General features: G+C 41.9%; 1 protein-coding gene across 1 annotated transcript in view; it reads left to right on the top strand.

The window, feature by feature from the left end:
- The window catches only part of CUX2 (cut like homeobox 2), a 414,556-nt gene that overhangs the window by 89,127 nt on the left and 303,810 nt on the right, over positions 1-21,619 (top strand). Inside the window, exons 2-3 of the mRNA XM_088449256.1 lie at positions 12,989-13,099; positions 14,314-14,361. Of these exons, the coding sequence (XP_088305382.1) occupies positions 12,989-13,099; positions 14,314-14,361 (159 nt within the window). The remainder of the gene's footprint in view (positions 1-12,988; positions 13,100-14,313; positions 14,362-21,619) is intronic.

Below are 21,619 nucleotides of genomic sequence, written 5' to 3'. Positions count from 1 at the left end.
CAACTTAAGTACTTACTTAATAGCTTTGTTAGGGCTATTCGAGCACATCTGCAGTATATTGAACCCCTAAGTTAGTACATCTTTTTGCGGGTAACAGACTGGTTTCCCCAATTCTGTCAGCACTTTTCGCCTGTTGCACATTCACCGGGACGCGTTTTCGCATCTTTTGGAATTGAATACGGCGAATAGCGGGGACGTGCACGATAAGTTTCCGCAGTCAAAAGATGCAATGTGGCTGAAAAGTCCGGCAGGCGGAACTTTATCGCGTACGCGAAACTAATTGAATACAGCCATAACGCAATGTGACTAGGACACCCCAGCAGATTGTGCTGATTAATTTAATATGCAACACTATATCGCATAGTAATGGAGCGTACACACGGTCAGATTTGTCAGACTTGTCAGATTTGTCAGATGAACGACTGAACGATTAAACGATTTGAACGATTTTACCAAAGTTTTGAACGATTTGAACGATTGAACGATTTTTGACTGCATTAAAATGAATGGAATCGTCCAAGTCTGACTGCAAACCCATCAGATGTCAGATATCGTTATCTGACAAACGGGAACGCGCATCGTTGATCGTCCATCGTTCAGGCATGTCAGATATGAACGATTTTCCTTCAGATATGAACGACTGAACGATTTTTAAATCGTTATCGTTCATATCTGAAGGAAAAATCTGATCGTGTGTATGCACCATTAGACTGAGTCTCTGAATCTGTATACAAAGTGCTACAATGTAACGGGTGCAGCTTTTCTCATTCCAAGCTTCATATGCAGACTCAGGTGCACACAGATATCCTTGAGTGATTCTACAGTCAGTCAGAATAACCTCTGTAACTGAGACGTCTGAGCCATGTTTCTGTGTACGGGATCGCAAACGCAGTATGTGAAATCCCCCCCCAGAAACAGTCGAGACACGCCTGCAGTTTTAGCTGACACTCCCCATTTTCTCTCCCAAATGCCCCCTGCCTGTAAATTACACTGCGATTAAAGACTCGCAGCATGCGACTAGCAACTCTCCCTGAATGTCAGGGAGACTCCCTGACATAATAGCAATCTCCCTGATTGCACCTTACCCCCATTATGTACTGGTTATCAGAGATATATTCATTCCCTGCATTTGTTTTAAGGCAGAATGATCCCTATGGCTGCATGCATTTTCAAATAGGTTTACTTGTGGCCACTTATATGAAGCCAATTGTAAAACACACTACATGTACAAGCCTTGAGAAGTATCAGGGTATTTTCATCAACAAGTAGATTTTACACGCCACGCTCATAGGTGTTGCTTTCACAATCTCCCTGAAATGCTTCATTTGTAAAACTGTCAGCATTGTCTACAACTCTGCACCAGGCCTTGTGTCTTTATTGTTGTAAAAAAGTAGAATATATTTTTCCATTTGACCTTAGAATTTGAAAAATAAATCTATTTTAATTCCATGCTGTGAAAATTGCCATAAATACTTTTCATGGCTATAGGTATAGAGTATACAGTATGTGTGATTTGATGTGAGCGATATGGTTATTGGGGGCTATCTGGTTCCCATAGTTTCCATAGAATGTTGTTTATTTTCAGGTAGAACCTTTACCACGCAGATAGAGCGATTGTTTGCCATAGCACGTGCATGGATGCCACACTGCGAACACACAGTGATTGTTTTGTGATCACGTCCGCGCAGAGGATTTAATCGCAAAGTGAGTGACAGGTAGTCGGTGGGGGAGATAACGGGGATGGCTAGGCAAAAGCAGGCATGTCTGACCGTTTAAACGCCGTTTCATAGGCGTGCATAAGTTAGCCATTGTGATCTCCTTCGCAGCATGAGCTCTCTGCATGTCATTAGAGCTGCAGCATTTGTGGCTGGTCAGACTTGCTGCATATGCTGCATGGTTGCCCAATCTGCATCGATGTTACCGATGTTTACGCTGCTGTATGTTGTCGGACGGATAGGAGAAGGCAGCAGTGAGCGTCGCTATGCTCGGCTGTGCTTTGGAAGGCATTAGCATAGTGTAGCAAATACAATCCGTGAGAGAATGCAGTTGCGATTGCACTAGCGTCCGTCTCTGAATCAGGCCCTAAGTATTGTGCACCAAGGTGTATGCAGGCAATACTGTCTGAATCATGAGCTTGGAATTAAATTCTTATTGGCAAAATGTCCTTACAAAATATTTTGAAATATTACATTTTCATTCATCTCCGTTGCACATTGAATAAAAGTTTCACAACCATCTAATTAGTCCACTTGTGCCTAGTTCACCCCCCCTTCCCCTAAAACGCCCCTGATTATTTATGCAATTATACAGATATTTTCACTAGAGAATTTACTGCTTTAACTCTTGTCAGTCACATGCAGCCCTCTTCCCTACTGATGCTTAAAGGTAGCTCTGGGAAGATCCCACCTCTTCAGGGAAGTTTTTCTGACTCTTTGCAGACATCTAAAAGCTCTCGGCCCACAGGAGAATAGCAGTACAGCCTGGCCAAAGCAAATCCCAAGCATCTCATCTCACACTTCTGTTTAACATGTGTCAGTTACTCCTTGTAACTTTGTAGTGTCTCTGCAGAATATGTACCGTATAATGATTGCTGATAATTATATATTGAATCAGTGAGCAGCATTTTCTTTTTCCTTCTCTTGCCATTTGTTTGCTATGAGAGATTGCCGACTTGTCTCTCTATGGTGTCCCCAGGGTCATCTTACATTAGTAGTCTAATGCAGCCAATTATATCTGGAATATTGGTCCATGTTTGAGCTACCTTACAACAGCCATCATGATCCTAAGAGTGATACTAAGTGTATGCACATGATTTTCTTTGATCTTCACCACTAATTGCTAATGTCACAATTAGGTTACATTAAGCAGCAGACAGATGCGGGCAGGTCGTTGTGTGCTGTCTAATGGCCGGTCATAACAATCCACCGTTCCTGCTGTTTTCCTCCAAAATCTCTAGGACCACTTACACTCCTTCCAGAAAAGGTTGTCAACATTCTAGTGTCTGTAAAAGCCAAAAGCATGGTTACAGGAACAAGATATATCCAAATTGTGTTATGTTTTATGTTGTTGATTCTTTCATGCACAGGGACAGAAATGATTCAAGCTTTTTATGAAAATATTCCTATTCACACAATGGGGTACATTTATATAAGGTGAGGTACAGAAATACTGTGCAAACGAAAAATATTTGGCAAACATGCCATGCATTAACAAAATGATTTATTAATATTTATTTTATTTATTACCAGTTATTTATATAGCGCACACATATTCCACAGCGCTTTACAGAGAATATTTGGCCATTCACATCAATCTATATTCCAATCTATATTCCCTACCACATGCTCACACACATACCCACTAGGGTTAATTTTTGTTGGGAGCCAATTAACCTACCAGTATATTTTTGGAGTGTACGAGGAAACTGGAGCTCCCGGAGGAAACCCACGCAAGCACAGAGAGAATATACAAACTCCACACAGTGGTATTGACCATTTTAGAAGTGCCCCTTGAATAGCACCTTATACTTTTTCTATGCCATGTTTGACTAGCCTAGGATAATCACATACACTATTTATCTGGGACAAAGTTCATGTCGCTGGACTGCTGCTAAACTTCAGGCGTCTGTCTGTTTGTTCGGGCTAATCCCAAGAACCACTGGACGGATTTTGATGCAGCTTTTACTATTCTATAGAGCATTTGTTGAGGAAAGTTTAGGTGTATGAAGCATTAATTTATGACAGAACAGAGCTGAGTAGTGATGATTTTAGTGAAGCAAGTCAATGAAAAAAACGAACGTCCGAGCAATTTCTTGACTTGCGCTGCCAATTCCGTTAAAGATATATCACAATGATGGACTTTATTTTATATCATGTAGAGATGGGATGTAGTCAGGAAGCCGATGGTCTAAATGCCGACCGCCGGCTTCCCGACTCTCTAATCCCGGCAAGGTACTAATGACAGGCGTTGAAAACTCTACGCCTGTCATTAGACCTACGCCAGGAGCCCGATGCCCAACATACAGAACGTTGGAGAGCCGGGCGCAGACAGCCGCAGGGGGGGAGGGTTAGGTTTTAGAGCTCCCGGGGGTACTTAGGGTTAGGCACCCCCCCGGGAGGGTTAGGTTTAGGCTAGGGGAAGTGGGGGTTAGGGTTAGGCACCCCCCGGGAGATTTAGGGTTTGGCTGCGGGAAGGGGGTTAGGTTTAGGCACTTGGGGGGAGGTTAGGGTTAGGCACCCCTAAGGGAGGGTTAGGGTTAAGGGGGAAAATAGAGTTAGCGATACTTACCTTTTTAACAATCGGGATTTTCACCCTTGCCGGGCTGCCGCTGTCGGGAATTGAACAGTCGGCCATGCGGCCGGCGGTAATACATACTACACCTGTACAGATTGATGTATATTATCCGGTTTCTCCAGAAAAACTGATGTAAGACCTGTAAACTAATACAAAATTTCAGTTCTTCCCTTTTTTTACAGTTCCTATTTCATTTATGTGAAAAACGATTCTTTAATTTCAAACTAGCCCAATTCCCGGTGAGAGGCTGCTTCGGCATGAAATAAATAAAGCACAGGGACAGACACTTCTCGTGCCTGGAGTTGACCTAAGTGGAGACTGTTTTTCTCATGGACAACTTTACGCGGCCTATTTGCGTGTCACGTCAAAAATCATTTTGTGTTATTGTGTTAAAAATTATTTGTGACCTGTAACACATAGGAGTGACACCGCTATATGCATTGTTTTATGCGCTTTCTGGTACGCAGATCTATGTTTGTCCATTGTTGCTACTTCCCCTTACCCGGGAAGTAAGAGATGAGACTGTGGAAGTGAGAATATGATAGGTAGAGAAACTAAAAAAGGACAGAGTAGGTAAAGACAGGAGTGTTGTTTGGATCCCAAAACAAGACAAAACGTCAACGTATATATTTAAGTCCCTCCCTTGTGATCAGGCAACATTTTACACAGGAAGGCGTAGGGAGAGAGTGTGGGACTTGAAGCCGTGAGGCAGTGTGTAAATAAAAAAACGCTATTGGCAAGCTATCAGGGAGTCATTAGGAGTTTAGTTAAATTTAGGTTTAGACTTTAGAGATTTATAGTAGGTAGATCTGGAGGCAAGAGTTGATGCCTGGGAAGTGTAAATGCAGGCATCAATGTCACTTGTCAGTGCATGTGTGTTTGTCATTGTACACTTGCACTGCAGTGGAAACAAACAGGCTACTGTCTGTGTATTGCTGTTGATTGTTTTTTTTATTTTTCCAAATGTGATCCTGCACCTTTATTTTTTTATGAAACCTATCACTGCAGTATACCATATTGGTTATTTCTGAGTACAAACTGGAGGGTGGGCAGCTTAAGTACAGCAAAGCTTTTTTATATACATATATATATATATATGGGTTACAATTAAAACAGAGAGGTCTTCTTGGGGTGCAGCAGCCTCAAACACAGTAGAGCAGTGGTAGCTCCAGAGGTGGGGCTGTAGCACAGTCCAAAATTCAAATAGGGGAGCCACACCAACTGCCAGTGAGTCCAGGCTAGTGATGTTTGGCAGCGTTTGGAAGGGCAGTTCTATATAAAAAAAGCTTTGCTGTACTTAAGCTGAACACCCTCCAGTTTGTACTTGGAAAAGGCAAGATCGGGAACTTTGTGAGCGATCGGCGTAGGAGGCTACTTCTTAAAAATGTGGAAAAACCGATGTTCATAAAAATGAACTACAAATTCTTTGAGAAAGATCTTTGCCACCAATTACAACAAAGTGCAGAGACTTCTGTAACAGTGGATTCCAATGGGGATGAGCTAATATTGTGTGATGATATTAACACTGATGAGGATGATAATGCATATTCCAGCTGTAGACATGATTAACAACACTGTTAGCCGCCTTAGCCATATTGGTAGCTTTTTTGTGGGAGCCCAAACAAAGCAAGCACTTCAGCCAAAAAAGTGGTAGTCCCTATCGCTGAAGTGCTTGGTTTGTAAACTGTGTCTTTTTAATATACAACATAAGGATGGGCCCAATGACCGTACCATTGTGCACCACTTTTCATTATGGGCTTTGACAAGATTATGTGTGTTTGACAGGATGTGTACTGTATATTACTGTACTTTACTGGTGCAATCATGTTCTTTTGTATCTTGCAATGTCATCCATCACCAGTTTCCCAGACAGGAGTATAGGCCCAGTTTCCTTCAGCTTCTCAGCAGATACAGACTAGTATCATCAAATCATAATTAATAATTATTTAATTTGACTAGGCTGTTACTCTGCCTGAAATCCTGAGGAATCAATCTCATTGGGATATTGCAGGCTTGTGTTTTTTATAGTGTTTTCTTTTCCATTTCTCCAATTTACTTTTTTTTATAGCTAAATTATGAATACTAATCAAATTATTAAATAATCATTCAATCAATCTCATTTGGATTCTTGTTTTTTAATGTTTTTTTTTCCATTTATCAATTTACTTTTATTTATAGTTATATTCTGTAGTGAATCAATCAATTAATCAACCTCATTGGGATTTTTGATGCTTGTTTTAGAGGGTTAGAGTTAGGCTACGGGAGGGGAGGGTTAGGGTTAGGCTGCAGGAAAGGGGGGTTAGGGGGAGGATTAGGATACTTATGAAATTCTGTTGGGATTCTGACTGTCGGGATGCCGCTCTCGGTAATCTGACCGCCAACATCGCATACCCAACCCCTTTTTGAGTTCTCATCGTCTGTATTTGAAATGTGAGATGTGTTTACATTTTACCACATTTTTAACACTTTTGACTGTGTACATTGGTTACGTTTCAGCAGCAAAGAAATCTCTGTCCTGCAGGACTCCAGTCTTTAGTGAGCCCATTGTTGTGGACTGTTGCAGGATCATTTATATCCCTTTTACACCGACTTAAAAATCCCGGGTTGATGCGCATCAACCCGGGATTTTTGTCAGTGTAAATGGATCCACCCGAGTCCAGGGACCCGGGGATCCAACTGTGGTATTTTGCAGGGTTGGCCACAGGTCATTTCCGTGTCACCTTGACGTGTAAACGGCGCGATCTGGGTCATTGCTTCAGTGGCGCTTGGAGATGACATCATCTCCAAATGTCCACTTCAACACCGGAAGAGCCTGGTCACTGCAGAACGGCGCCAACTCAGGAATATCCTGAATCGGCACCGGGGATTCCGGGTCTGATCTGGATTGGAACCCTGTTCCAACCTCCGGGTCAGATCTGGAACTTTGGTATAAAAGCAGTATAAGTTAGGTAATAAGGAAAAGAGTGGAGAGACACTCACTATGGAGTACAGCCGAAGAACAAAATAAGATTGAAAAAAAAGTATTTTGGGTTTTGAAACTGTAGAAAATAAATAAATAAATCACTATGGTTATTTTAATACATTCTTCTGATGTTCCTCTTACATAAGCATGGCGCAACAGGAAGCAGTGATAGTGGCACCTCCTATAGTAGTCTAATGTTACTGGAGTAGTAGTCACTCCCAGGTAGTTTGTATAGAAACAGGTTTCTATATAAGTCCCTAACGGAAAGTATATAAATAAAGAAATTAGTAGTATGAATAAATATTTGATATGCAACCTATGAAAGAATAAGACTATAGAGTATAGTGAAGCAAGGAAAACCATGTGACCATTGTCAACTACAGAATGAAATATTGATGTGGAAAAAAGAACAATATATACTGCATAATATCTTTAAAGTAGCAATATATGTATGTGGATATAAAAAATGGCATATTGAGCAGAAAAAGGGATGGAAGGTAAGGCTGTAAATTAATAAATTGTTTGGAAACAGATAAGAGAGCTGAAGCAGGTTAGATGGCAGTTGTAGCAAGTTTTATAACAGGACAGGTTTCTGCTGTATGATACATTAAAATAAAATCACATGTAGCATCAAATGAACCAAAGGGATCAATGGAAGCCATTGGTTTCTAGAGATAAGTTGAATGAAAATGTTACTCGTACTCGCTAATTGAGTTGAATCTAAAGTATTAAAAGTAAATTTTCTTCTCTTTACATGGTTGTATCCGAGGACTAGGAGAATTGTTTGTAAGGCTGCATACTGTACTGATAACACACAAAGTTGTTTTTGTTTTTAGTCTAAAGCTGGTTACACACTATACGATTTGTGTACCCAACGATGGCACAACGCAATGGAACTGTGCTATATATCGCTCCATGCTGAATTTAGCAGCATGGCATTGTTTATTGCATCGTCCTATCTGCTGTGCATGATATATTGTTCCGATTCGCACCGGTACTATATAATGTAAGAAGGATCGCATAGTGTGTACCTAGCTTAAGACTCGGTTTGTCTTCATTGTTGTCTCAAATACTGTTTCTATCTAATGTGCATGTTTATGTAGTGACTGTAGCACACACACCATTTAATGTCCAAAATATATTTTCTGGGTCTATTTTTGATCACGCCACTAGTATTTTCATCATAAAAGATGTACTCATAATTAAACAATTCTTCAGTATACTTGTCAAAATTTGTTTTTCTTAAATTTTCATGCTAAACACATTGTTAATATTCCCAGTTTCAGTACATTTACTGAATCTTCTGTCCAAACAAGCTCTTTCCCTTCCTGTTGTGAAGGTTTCTTGTTGCATATGTACACACCTTCTGTTGGTTGGGAGGCTTGCCAAATAGCAATAGTTGAAGGGTTATGCAGTAGCCTCCTGGTCTCCACTGATGGCAGGAGTCACTTCTTTCAAATTATGTGGCCCCTTAGTGTTTACTTTCTAATGATCACCTGTGGCCACTGTACAATATTAACCTTCATTACAGAATTACTAGTAGAGGTGGTAGATGGGTGAGGGCACTTAACATTTCCAATCTTCTCCATCCTGGCACCAACACACTTGGGGGGCACCCACGTTTGAAAGAGAGGAGTCCACTTTTTCAAATGATCTGCCCTCAGTAGTTATTTTCAGACAATAACACCTATACTGCATAACTCCAGAGATGGGGATTTCTAATGCCCAGATCCCCTTCATAATGACTGCAATAAACACAGGGGTCCCCTTATTTGATGCGGTAGTTTGTCTACTTTTTAAAATGGTATACCTCATTGCAGAGCTGGCCCTGACCAATTTTATGCCCCAGGCAAGATTGTGACTGGAGCCCCCCCTCCCTAAAAAAAAAAGTGGGATTCTTTGCGCGCGCCTTTGCATCTGAGAAGGGGGTGTGGTTTCACTGAATGGGCATGGCTTGTGACAGTGAGTGACTTGGAAGGCAGATGGTGTCAGAATCTGATTGGTTGTTGTGGGCGACACCGTTATTTTTAAAAGCTTTAGTAAATCTACCCATATGTCTTACTGCATGTGGAAGACAACATTAATAGGTTTCTATTACCACTTTAAGATGGAAATCACAGTTTTAACACAGCTAGGACACTGAATTTGAGGTTAAGCCTGGGTTTCAGTACTTTCCCCCTTTCACACCAGCAGATGGACCCAGGTTATTCCCAGGTCGTCGTCATTCACACTGGACCAGGTCTTCCAGTGACCCGGGAATTCCTTCTCTCAGTGGGCGCTTGGAGACGACATCATCTCCAAGCGCCCACTGTGCTCTCCAATCAGCTCCTTTTAGGCATGACCTGGGTCATCATGACTCGGGTCATGCCTTTCACACAGGAGGCTTCCCGGGTCGGACCCGGGAATAACCCTGGTAGCAACCAGGGTCAAAGTCCCAGGAGTTGCGACCCGGGTTGACCCTTTCACACAGAAAAAGGATCCAGGTTGACCAGGCAAATTACAGGATCCTTTTCTCTGTCTAAAGGGTATAACTGATCTAATGATGGCATCACCAACTCTAATTAATGATTGTTTGAGGCCTCAAACTAGGGCTAGGTACTTATCAATAATCAAACACTTTGACCTTTAGGAAGCTCAGGGAAACCTTTGTCACATTTTTAGCCTTGGATTTCCGAGCCATTAAGTAGTAGACAGTTTTAGCTTCAGCTACCATTAAATCATATGCTTTCTCTAGTAGTCTCTAATTTAGCAGATAATAAGTTATACCTCATCTGGTATAGATCACTCGAGACCTATTTTACCTACCTACTCCATAACTTGGGACACAGATCATCTCTTAGCCTTTTTTACATCAGTGGAGACAGGTCCCAATATCTATATTCTATCTCTTAAGTAGCCTCTTTGTTTGCATTAGACTTTGCATCTAAAGGTACAAAACTGACTATCCTTCATATTTCAGACCCAGGCCTCATTTTGATAGGACACACTAAGACATCCCATAGTTTCATTTTATCTAATACAAGACTCTTCAGTGCCTAGGGTCAGTGTGTTATATGTTGCTTGTCAATTATACTTTTACTTCTCCTTAAAGGGAATATCTCTCAGATGTTCTTACTTGCAGAAAACTCTTCCGGCTTGGCAGATCCTCTACTGTTAGTGGAGTATTCCAACTATGAGGAATACAGGTATAGAAATTAACCAGTTATGGGGCCATTGATTGCAGGGTGTAGTCACCACCAAAGTAGCAGCTAAAAACATACATTTATAAGCAATTATTCATGCTGCTCACATGTCCTCACCTTGAACCTTGCTAAACATTGTTGGAGACCTGTCTACCAGCTATTGCTAGACAGACTGCAGGAATCTATGACTTTCAAACTGCTCACAACCTGCCACCCTACACCTGTTGCTAGGTTTTTGTGGACTGTTGGAAAAATCTTTGACTTAAGCTGGCCACACACTAGACCAACTTACATACAACCAGCCAACTAGTTGATTGGTTGGAATGAAAATCTGGTAAGGTATGAAATCAAATGACAATCAGCAATTTGCTCCCAAACGCCGGAGAATGGACAAAAACTGTTGTTTGAACAAATTGTTTATATCAAACATTTAACAAACTTGTCTGACAACCATTTTCATCTGTTTTCTGGCATTTAGGAGCAGCTTGCTGATCATCATTTACTCCCATAAGTTACCAGATTTTCATTCCAACCAATCAACTAGTTGGCTGGTTGGATGTAAGTTGGTCTAGTGTGTGGCCAGTTTAAGGATATTATTGTCTTCTCTGTCAGTCTTACTAGGTGTAGTAATGGTCCAAAAGAGATCTCCGACCTCCCTGCCTAAAGAGACAAAATGATGCATTACAAATTGATCATTAAGCTTGAAAGTTTAATATGTGTTTCCACAGTTTACAGTTTTGAGTTACATCAATCTAGTTTTAACAGAATAAGATTTGTCTTTATATCCCTGTCCCTTTTGTTTCCTCTCAATTGACAGTGTTGTCTTTCTATGTATCCTGCATCTTCATTAACTACAGTTTAGTAAAAATGTACTGTTTCTAAAAACATATGTGTAATTTTTGTTAAAGGGCTTTAGGGTTTATATTGCTATTTCTGCCCTGATTTATTTCTAATTACTCTAGGTAAGTATTGCCATCAGATAGCTGAGGTGTGCCTATGGCCACTAGTGTGCACAAGACCACAGGAGCATGTGCCGCCAGCACTATATGCCAGCAGGGGAATTCAATTTCATTTACTTTCCTATGGCTTCAGCAGGGATCGGGCTGCTTAATCCACCTGCTGTTGCTAGATGGCAATTCTATTTCCTACAACAAATCAAGTTTGCATGTCATAGATTCCTGCAAACTAGTCTTTTCCCACACAAGTACGCTCATCCTTCAGCCTTTCTGTCTTTACTATTTAATTTTTTTCATTTTGCTAGTATAACACTAGCTGTCACAGCAATCACAATTGTAACTGACAAAAGATCCTGGGCCATGTACTGATGGGGCCATCCTCCTGATGGGGCTTGTGCTGTTAGCCAGGGCCGAGCAGGACCATGATAGCTGTCGCTACTTCAACCTTGTTGAGCAGATAAGAGCCTTTCATATTCTGGAAGCTTTCCAGACACTAACAGTGGGCATTGATGCAGAAGACAAAAGATGTGCGGACTGAGACAAAAATGAGGGGCCCTAGTTCTTGCATTGCATGGGGAGACATAGGGGTTTACATCTACACCATGCACGCTCCTTCTGTATTTTTATTTATTTTTTATGTTTTGCTCACCTTAAATAAAGCACTTATAAGTACAGAAAGCAGGGGAATCTGTGAAAGCTAGATGCCCAAATAAATCAAGGTGTTGATAAATACCCATTTTCGATCACTTCTTATATAAAGTTTTCACCAAATTTCCTAATTCTTAACAAAAAATAATTTTAATTCCTTCAAATTGTGCAAGGGAATTTACACAGCGTTAGGTAACTATCTGCCAAACAGAAATACTCCATTATATAGAATAGAGTAACTTTGGTGCAGAATCAGATTTGGAATTGTGTGGCTCTTACTGTAAAATTGTGGTATCCTAAACATATTGTTGTGTGTGACATACTGTAATTTAGAAACATGGCTATTTCAGTCTGGCACAGGGCGATGAATGTGTTGCAGACAGGTTTACCGAATACAGTCCTCCTATCTCGCAGCCTGACTTGCCCTCAGGGTGAACTGCTTATGACTGAATCTGTAACGCTCCAAGGTCAGTTTTCTGTATGTGGGCACATTAATTTTCCCATATTGTGCTGAAATTAAAAAGCCATATATATGTTTAAAAGTCTTATTTATGAACACTTAAGTATAAGTAAGTCCTAGCCTGGCTCCATTCCATCCTGCTGATATATGTCAGCTGGCAGCAATGCTTTCTTTACATTAAATCTCCGAGAAAACGTTATTGCATCCCGCAATGCTACAGAAAACTTTACTAGTGAACTGAGGCCCTTGAAACCCTTTGAAAGAAACTTCACTGAGGAATATTGATTATAGCAGCTTCTCATTATCTAAAAGCTGTCCTGATTTTGCATTGAATACATACTTTTTTTCCCTTAAATAATTCATACTAGTAGTCAATATTGTGGCTGTCTCTCAGAATTGAAAGTTTGCAAACTTGGACATGAGATGGGTTGTGTATGATATTAAAACAAAAATCAAATCCCCCCCACCCTTCCCTTTCTTGTTGCAGAAAGAACTGAACTCGCTTGCATCGGAGCTGGCTGCCCGGCAGGAAGAGAGCGAGCACTCCCACAAGCGTCTTATTGAACTCAGCCGGGAGTTCAAGAAGAATGTCCCTGAGGTATAGTAATTTTACACAAGTACTGCTTAACCTACTGGTTGCTGATGCAATTTATTCTGAGGTAAAAAAAATTAAAATAAATAAAAAATATAGCCTTTATTTTGTAGCAGGAAATTATATTTATTTTATTTTTTTATTGATTGAAGACACAATTAAAATAGAGCTGGGGGGCACAATCTGCTCATTCTTTGGCTGTCACCTTAAACATTTTAAGAATAATGTGTTCAGTAATGATTTGTTGATCTTAATACAGTAATAATTATAACAAGAAAACGATTGTTTTTGTCTTGAATTGTACGATTGTTACATTTCTGAACAGAGAGAGGCTTTCCTCCATTGTACAGAAAAATTTTACTTCAGGATGACACTGGGCCGCAGGAGCACTTAGTTTTGGGGCCAGTAAACAGTATTTTAGGTGCATGAAATTAAATTAGAGAACATGGCTATAACGGATAATACAGATACATAAGTACACTATTTGAGATAAAGGGTCCACCGAACAAGTAATTCTCCAAAGTATGTTACCAAATTAAAGCATAATTTTGAGGAGTGATTTAAATGCATTATACTAGACATAACCATTCAAATTAGAATTGGTTCTGTTATATATTTATACTTTGCCGGTATCCAACAAGCTCTATAATTTGATACCTGTCCTCTGGCTCTAGGCTACATCTCAAGACATAAGATCGTGGGGGATTAGCCCTAGTGAATGGGTAGTGTATAGATCCCCTTCCGTAGATGTACCTGGAAGTGACGTGAGTGAGGGGCAAAAGTGCGGTTCCATGCCCACAAAGGCCATCAAAAGAAGAAACTTGTCCCCTTGCGGGCTCGCTTTGCTCGTCACAGGTTTATATTCCCCCTCTATGTCTACGTGGATAGCAGGGAATGGCGTTGGACGGTAACTGATGACGTCAGGGTACATCTACAGAAGGGGATCTATCTACTACCCTAGTGAATGAGAAGGACTGGAGGGCATGGGACAAAGGGATTTATGGGTAAGTGATGGATTGGAGATTTTGTAAAGGTGCTATATAATTGTGATTTGAAAATGTGGTATACTTTACTGAAAACCCATCTAGTCTGTGACATATTGGCTTCACAGTCGATAACATGTGCTTTCAGTATATTTTATAAAAATCACTGTTTTTTCTTAGAAAATTGCATAGTGATCTCTGGCTTACTATTTTAATAATAGCTATACTTACTTTTAGGAAATCCGGGAGGTTGTGGCTCCAGTTCTAAAGAGCTTTCAATCTGAGGTAAGAATGTAATATACACATTTTACCTTTACCTTTTTATATTGGCCATTACTGACTCAAGAGTTAAAAAAATATTTAGCACAGTAAAGATACAGAAATATAAGCATCAACATCCCAAAGGTTCTTTTTTTCCCAATATGTAAATCTAAGGGAAGTGTTATACATGTTTACTGTCTACAGAAATACAGACACCATTATGAGAAAACAATCTGTGACAAGTGTCTTCAGTAATGTTTTTGTTTCCTTTCCTTGAATTAACAATGAATTATCAATTATCAATTTAATAATTAAGGGAAGGTTGACTTTTTGTGTTTTTCTAAACCTGTATAATCTCGGGATAAGAGTCACAGAGCTCACCTTTTGCAGTTTACGATGTGTTCTTACAACCGTTGCTATCAGTGGTCTGGTTATTATTATTAATAGAATGGGTTTATTTTTTAGACATATGGGCACCAATTATTCGGGAAGCAATCGGGAAGCCGACTGCCTATATACCGGCAGCCGGCTTCCCGACTGTCTTATCCCGGCAAGGGTGAAATGCCGGGCGTCTAGATGTAGACACCCGCATTTCCCCAACTCCGGGAGACCGGCGCCCGGCATCACGATCGTAGTGATGCTGGGGGGCGCCGCGAGCGGACAGCCGCGGGGGGGAGGGTTAGGGCTCCCGGGGGGGACTTAGGGTTAGACACCCCCCCGGGAGGGTTAGGGTTAGGCTAGGGGGAGGAAGGGTTAGGGTTAGGCACCCCCGGGGGGGACTTAGGGTTAGGCACCCCCCCGGGGGACTTAGGTTTAGGCAGCGGGGAAGGGGGTGGTTAGGGTTAGGCACTTGGGGGGGAAGTTAGGGTTAGGCACCCCTAAGGAGGGTTAGGGGGGTTAGGTTAGGTTAGTGGATACTTACCTATCCACGATTGGGATTTCCAGCGCTGTTGGCCTTCCGCTGCGTCGCACTCTGCTCCTGTCGGGCTACCACTGACGGGAATCGAACCGCCGACCATGCGGCCGGCGGTATATCATACCCATTCCAATTATTCTGCTTAGAGAACCTCATTTCATGTTGGCATTAGTGATAAGCAGGTTTATCTGCGGGGTACCTGCCACCATTGCTAGATTGTGTTTGCATGGTATCATTGTTTGGATTGTGCTGTTGGTATTAAGTGGGAGAAAATTTGTAGCATTTCCCATGCAAACTTTGCAGCCAATATTCAGGCAATTTCACACAATATTTGATTGTGTGGATCCAAATCAACAATGATGTCCAAAAATAACTAATTAAATTGATCACACTACTATAAAGCTGTTAGTAATTATAGTCAGATTATCATTACCAGCCCGGGTGTTCAGTTTTCTTCCAACAGCACTGATAGGAAGTGATACAGCTGCTTGCCTGTACACCAACCTAGTCTGGCCACTTACATTTGTGGCCAACTAGACACTGAACCTTATGCTCTAAAGTTAGGCTGAGAAGCAGGACTGACCCATACATGACCTGGCATCATGGCCGTAACTACCGTAGGTGCAAGGGTGCAGCTGCTATGGGGCCCAGAGCTGAGGGGGGCCCATCTTCCTTTTCAAAGTTACTTGTGTTATATATATTTTTCACCATTGGGTGATACATAGGGGCCCTTACAAACTTTTGCTATGGGGCCTTCAAATACCTAGTTACGCCCCTGCCTGACAGCAATCACCCGATTAGTGTCTTAAATGGGATCCGGTCGGAATTTTGACAGATTCTGAATATCAACAGGTTCTGAATGTTGATACGGGCATAAGGTCGACAAGAAAAAATTTTGACATTCACAAATGTCGGCATGGTTAAAATGTCGACATTTGACATGTCGACTTCAGAATGCCGACAGTACATTTTTGTGTTAGGTTTAGGGTTGGGCTAAAATATGTAAAAAAAACTGTATGTCGATATGCTGGTGTTGACATGTTAAATGACTACATTATGAACAAAATGACATTTTAACAATGTCGACATTTGAGAATAACGACATATTGCTTGTGGGCTTAATGGCCAATGCAACATTCTGACTGTGAACATTCAGTACCTTTTGATATTCTGACTGTCAACAATCAGTACCTTTTGATATTCTTCTGACTGTCAACATTCTGACTGCCGACTTTTCATACCACACCTCCTTAAATATCTCTTGTATTATATTTAGCAGCTCCAGCCTCTTAATAGGATATAAAGCCATCTCCTCTAACTGTTGCCATGACGAGCAGTGTCATGATTGAAGATTTTGCATACTCATCTATTAGATACAGCAACAGTTAACGCTATGCAAATAATGATAGAGGGGCTTTTATCATAACATGAGAGTGAGCAATATTGTCACTACATAATTAAAAAGGGTGAGGCTACACCCCTACACGTCTCTAACTGTAAAGCTGGGATGGTAAGATTGGGGATGACTACTATCCTGATCTATCCATGCAAAACTGGTTATTTTAAGTGATTTCAATAGATCAATTTATTGCAACAAAATTCTTCACCTAATAAGAAATAATGGCCCTGATATTTTTAGCTTTAGGGAATTGTGCAACAAAAATGTCCCAAATTTAATTATTTAATTACCACAAATACAAAATCAGTACTCAGACATCCCAATTCCCAGCCACCTGCTGTCCAATGAGGAAGGAGTTTGCACAGTTTAATTGTCACTATAGAGAATAAACTGGAAGCAGAGATTTTCTTCTCTTTGTTGAATTGGTCACTTCTGCTCCCATCATACACTGCATTGCATTACACATTGGCCTATTCTCCCTTCACCTTGAGCGCTCAGATCTGTGTCAGGACATGATTACCGCTCTAACATAGAGGGGAGTTCTTTAGAGGACCTGTAAGAAGAATTATGGAGCTTATGTGGGCCCAGGCAGCCAGTGATAGGAATAGTGAAACAAATACCAAAAAGGGGAGAAGTGAGTATACAACCTGTTTAAAAATATTTCTTGTCAGTCTCTTTCTTATGTATAATGCAACAAAACTGTACTCAGATTGGGTACGGGATGCCGGGGCTCGGGCCTCAGCTGTCAGGATCCTAACGCCGGCATCCCAACAGGGTTAGGATACCAACATCTGTCGGTAAGTATCCTAACCCTAATCACTCCCTCCCCATTGCATAAACCTAACCCTCCCCCGCTAGTGCATATTCCTCCCCCTAACCCCACTACTTACCATCGGGATGCCTGTGTTGGGGATGCCAGCGCCGGGATTCTGAGCCCCGGCATCCTGACAGCTGGGATTATGACTACATCCCCTCTTATCATATCCTTACTAGACTATTGCAATACCCTACTCTGATCTACCACTGAGCTATGGGAATGGGTATGAAATACCGGCGGCCGCGGTTCGATTCCCATCAGCGGCAGCCCGACAGGAGCAGAGTGCGACGCAGTGGAAGCCCGACAGCGCTGGAAATCCCGATCGTGGATAGGTAAGTATCCACTAACCTAACCTAACCCCCCTAACCCTAACCCTCCTTAGGGGTGCCTAACCCTAACTTCCCCCCCAAGTGCCTAACTCTAATCCCCCCTCTAAGTGCCTAACCCTAACCACCCCCTTCCCCGCTTCCTAAACCTAAGTCCCCCGGGGGGGGTGCCTAACCCTGTCCCCCCCGGGGGTGCCTAACCCTCCCTCCCCCTAGCCTAACCCTAACCCTCCTGGGGGGGTGCCTAACCCTAAATCCCCCCCGGGAGCCCTAAACCTAACCCTCCCCCCCGCGGCTGTCCGCTTGCGGCGCCCGGCATCACTACGATCGTGATGCCGGGCGCCGGTCTCCCGGCTTCGGGGAAATGCGGGCGTCTACATCTAGACGCCCGGCATTTCACCCTTGCCGGGATAAGACAGTCGGGAAGCCGGCTGCCGGTATATAGGCAGTCGGCTTCCTGATTGCTTCCCGAGCTATGAGCTATTACTATTATGAGCTGATCAGCTCATCCATCTTCTCAGGTGCTACTTCTCTTTGTCACTCTCTAAACTGGTTCCTTGATGCTTACAGAATCCAGTTTTAAGGGGTCTATTTACTAAGCCTTGGATGGAGAAAAAGTGGATGGAGATAAAGCTCCAACCAGCTCCTGTCATTTTTCAAACGCAGTCTGTGACATGGCAGTTAGGAGCTGATTGGCTGGTACTTTATCTCTGCTCACTTTATCTACATCCAAGGCTTAATAAATATACCCCTATTAAATCCTTAGCCTAGGTACACACTATGCAATAATTGGGCTGATCAGCCATTTTTCAGTCCGATATTCTGAGTGTGTGTATATAGCACCTAGGCAGCGATCCTTCCAAAAGCAGTCTGATCATATGATTGGATATGACATGCTGCACAACATTTGTAGAAAACAATGAGCTGATACCACGCATATTTGTTATTTATATTTGCATTTCTGATCATCTGCCTGACATTTCCACCCATAGTTCATTTAAAAACGTCAACTTTGTGGATAAGCTTTAGGACAGATAATCGTGTGGATTGGAACAATAAATCACTAGTGTGCAAACCTGAAATCGGATTTATATAGTAATGCCTAACTACTTTATACTGCACTAATAATAATTTTACTAGTATTATTTTCTTGCCAATTGCTGGTTCTGGATTCTTTGAGTGGTGGTTCAACAACGGTTCCCTGACAACAGGAAACTTTACCATGAATATAATATTAGATTTCAAACGTATTTGCAGTGCACCAGTCACTTTGGTCAGATTTCTACATCCATTTTGTCATGTTTTGGACACATCCACTTTAATTCTTATTAATCCTAGTTGGTGGTTATGGAAATCTTGCTGGAAATGGTTTTTCCTTGTTGTGAAGAAGCACTGCCATTTTTCATGGTTGACCATTTCAGTTGCTAAAATACCCATAAGGCATTTCTATAGCTTACCAGTGTTATGGTGCGAGCCTGTACAGACTGCAAAGCAGTCTGGAGGCATACATGAGTGTGTATCTATATAAACTACTCTACTAGTGTCGGGTGTCTTTTTTTGGCGACAATTAGTCTGTCGCAATGTTATGCGACTAGGGCACACCAATTTGATACGTGACTCTTGTATATCTGTGTGCACCTGAGTCTGTATATGAAGCACAACGGAACTTGGAATGAAAAAAGCTGCGGCCGCTTCATTGTAGCACTTTGTATACAGATTCAGAGACTCAAGCTGGATACACACCTGTCAGATATATCTGCAGATGATGGTGGTTCATACACACTGAACAACCATCATCTGGCCGCGGGCCACACTGGCCGGGGAGTGTCACGCCCCCCTCACTGCGGCCTCTGCAGCAAGTGTACGGGCGTACAAACAGCACAATGAACAGATATTTCTGCAAATATATCTGTCATCGGCTGAGCAGCAGAGCCGACGCGATATGTCTTTGAACGAGGTCGCTGGTACACACTGGCTGACGGGCACCTGATACATTGGCAAATCAATTGATTGTCCAATATATCTCCTAGTGTGTACCCAGCATCAGTCGCACATAGATATACAAGCGTCTCGTATCATATTAATCAGCACAGTCTGCTGGTGCTTCCTAGTTGCTTCGCATTGCGACTTAGACGCATTTTCGGCAAAAAAAGATACCTGGCGCTAGCAGAGTCCCATGGGTCCGGGTGTGCTGAGAGGGCCTTTTTAAAATTAAATAGGCTGAGTGGCCAATGCTGCTTTTTCAGCGGGATAGAGTATTGACTATCTAGTGTTATTAACACACACAGTGTTTGCACTAACACACACTCTCACCTAGTTCCCCATCTGCTTACAGATGGATTGTCAAACTAAAATATGTATTTTTCCTGGCACTGAAAAAGAACACTCTCCATCCATATAATTGTCAGAATAAATGAAGGCAGCTTGAAATGGACAAACTTTGAATATCCTAGCATAGAAAAGCCAGAAAAAGACGCAAGCCCTTCTAATTACAAAAGTTGCTTTACAAAAGATAATTCAAAGCAATAATTTAGCAAACATAATCAAGTAGCACAGATGGGAATTTTGATGAATGGTTTGCAACATGCAATTAGCCGCTCTTGCAGTTACATATCATTAACCCCCAGAGCACAAAAATTATTTTCTCATTATTAGCTGAAAAGGTAAAATTAAGCTGACTAGACTTGTAAAGGAAAAAAAGCACAATTAATTACCTCTATTTATTATAATCATTATTTTAAACATACTTTTTTTTTTTTTCGATTGATACATGGTTGAAAACATCAGAATTACATGTTTTGTTATGTTAATTCACTGATGAAACTTTATAGAAAATGCCCAGAGTAAATGTAAGAAAAGGGCAGTTTTCCCAGCTTGAATGTGTTTCTTTTTATTCACTGTATAATTGCATAATGTCATTAAATCTTCTCTTTAATAGCTTTAAGTAAGCCCAAGCTTCAATTAAATAACTGTATGCTGCATATAAGATGGTGATTGGAGCTTGGCATTGAGTAAGGTCTTGAAATGAAAGACTCAAGTTTATAAATGACAGGAAACTGTGATCTGTACCAGGGGTGCGTGGTTTGAATCCCCTTTTGGACTCTCAGAATGTTGTTGGGGTTCCCTGATGAAAATGTTCTACAGAAAAGTGCCTCTTTTGGGGCACTGATACTTGGGAACCTGGCTAATGAAAAACAAATCACTGATGTAAATCACATATACAGATGTGTCCTCATACATCTAGCCTCAAAACGCCATGCAGCATGATTTGCCTGAGTGAGCCGCCAGGTTCCATGCTACTCTGCTAGCAATGGGCGTCTTTTTTTGACGAAAATGCATCGAAGTGGCACTGCGATGAGACTAGGACGCACTAGCAGACTGTGCTGATTAATATGATATGCGACACCTGTACTGTATATCTGTGTGCACCTCATATTTGCCTATACTCCCTGAAGCCGCGGGAGGCTCCCGATTTTTCGGGTAGCCCCCCGCATCCCCAGAAGGGTAGGCAGATCTCCCGCATCCTGCCCACTTCCTAGTGAAGTGGGCAGGATGGGGAGATTTAATGGGGAATTTGCGGGTCTGCGAGGAGGCAGCAGGGCTAAACGGCTCCATTTGCGTCCTCGCAACTGTGGACTTTTCCGGGGAAGGGGCGGGGCCTAATCGCAGGGCCGGCTCTAGGGGTGTTCGACCTGAGCGGTTGCACAGGAGTGCCACCCATAGAGGGTGCACCCTTCCGCAACATCCCGATTTCAGCGGGACACCCGCGGGCCGAAGTGGCCCGCGGGTGGTTAAATCGGGAGGTTGGGGACCCCCACTGCCGC

This window comes from Taudactylus pleione, unplaced genomic scaffold (genome assembly GCF_031769625.1).
Source record: "Taudactylus pleione unplaced genomic scaffold, aTauple2 ptg000479l, whole genome shotgun sequence".
In the NCBI taxonomy this organism is placed as follows: Eukaryota; Metazoa; Chordata; class Amphibia; order Anura; family Myobatrachidae; genus Taudactylus; species Taudactylus pleione.
Note: the sequence above shows the minus strand (reverse complement) of the source record. Positions and strands in the feature narration are given on the sequence as shown.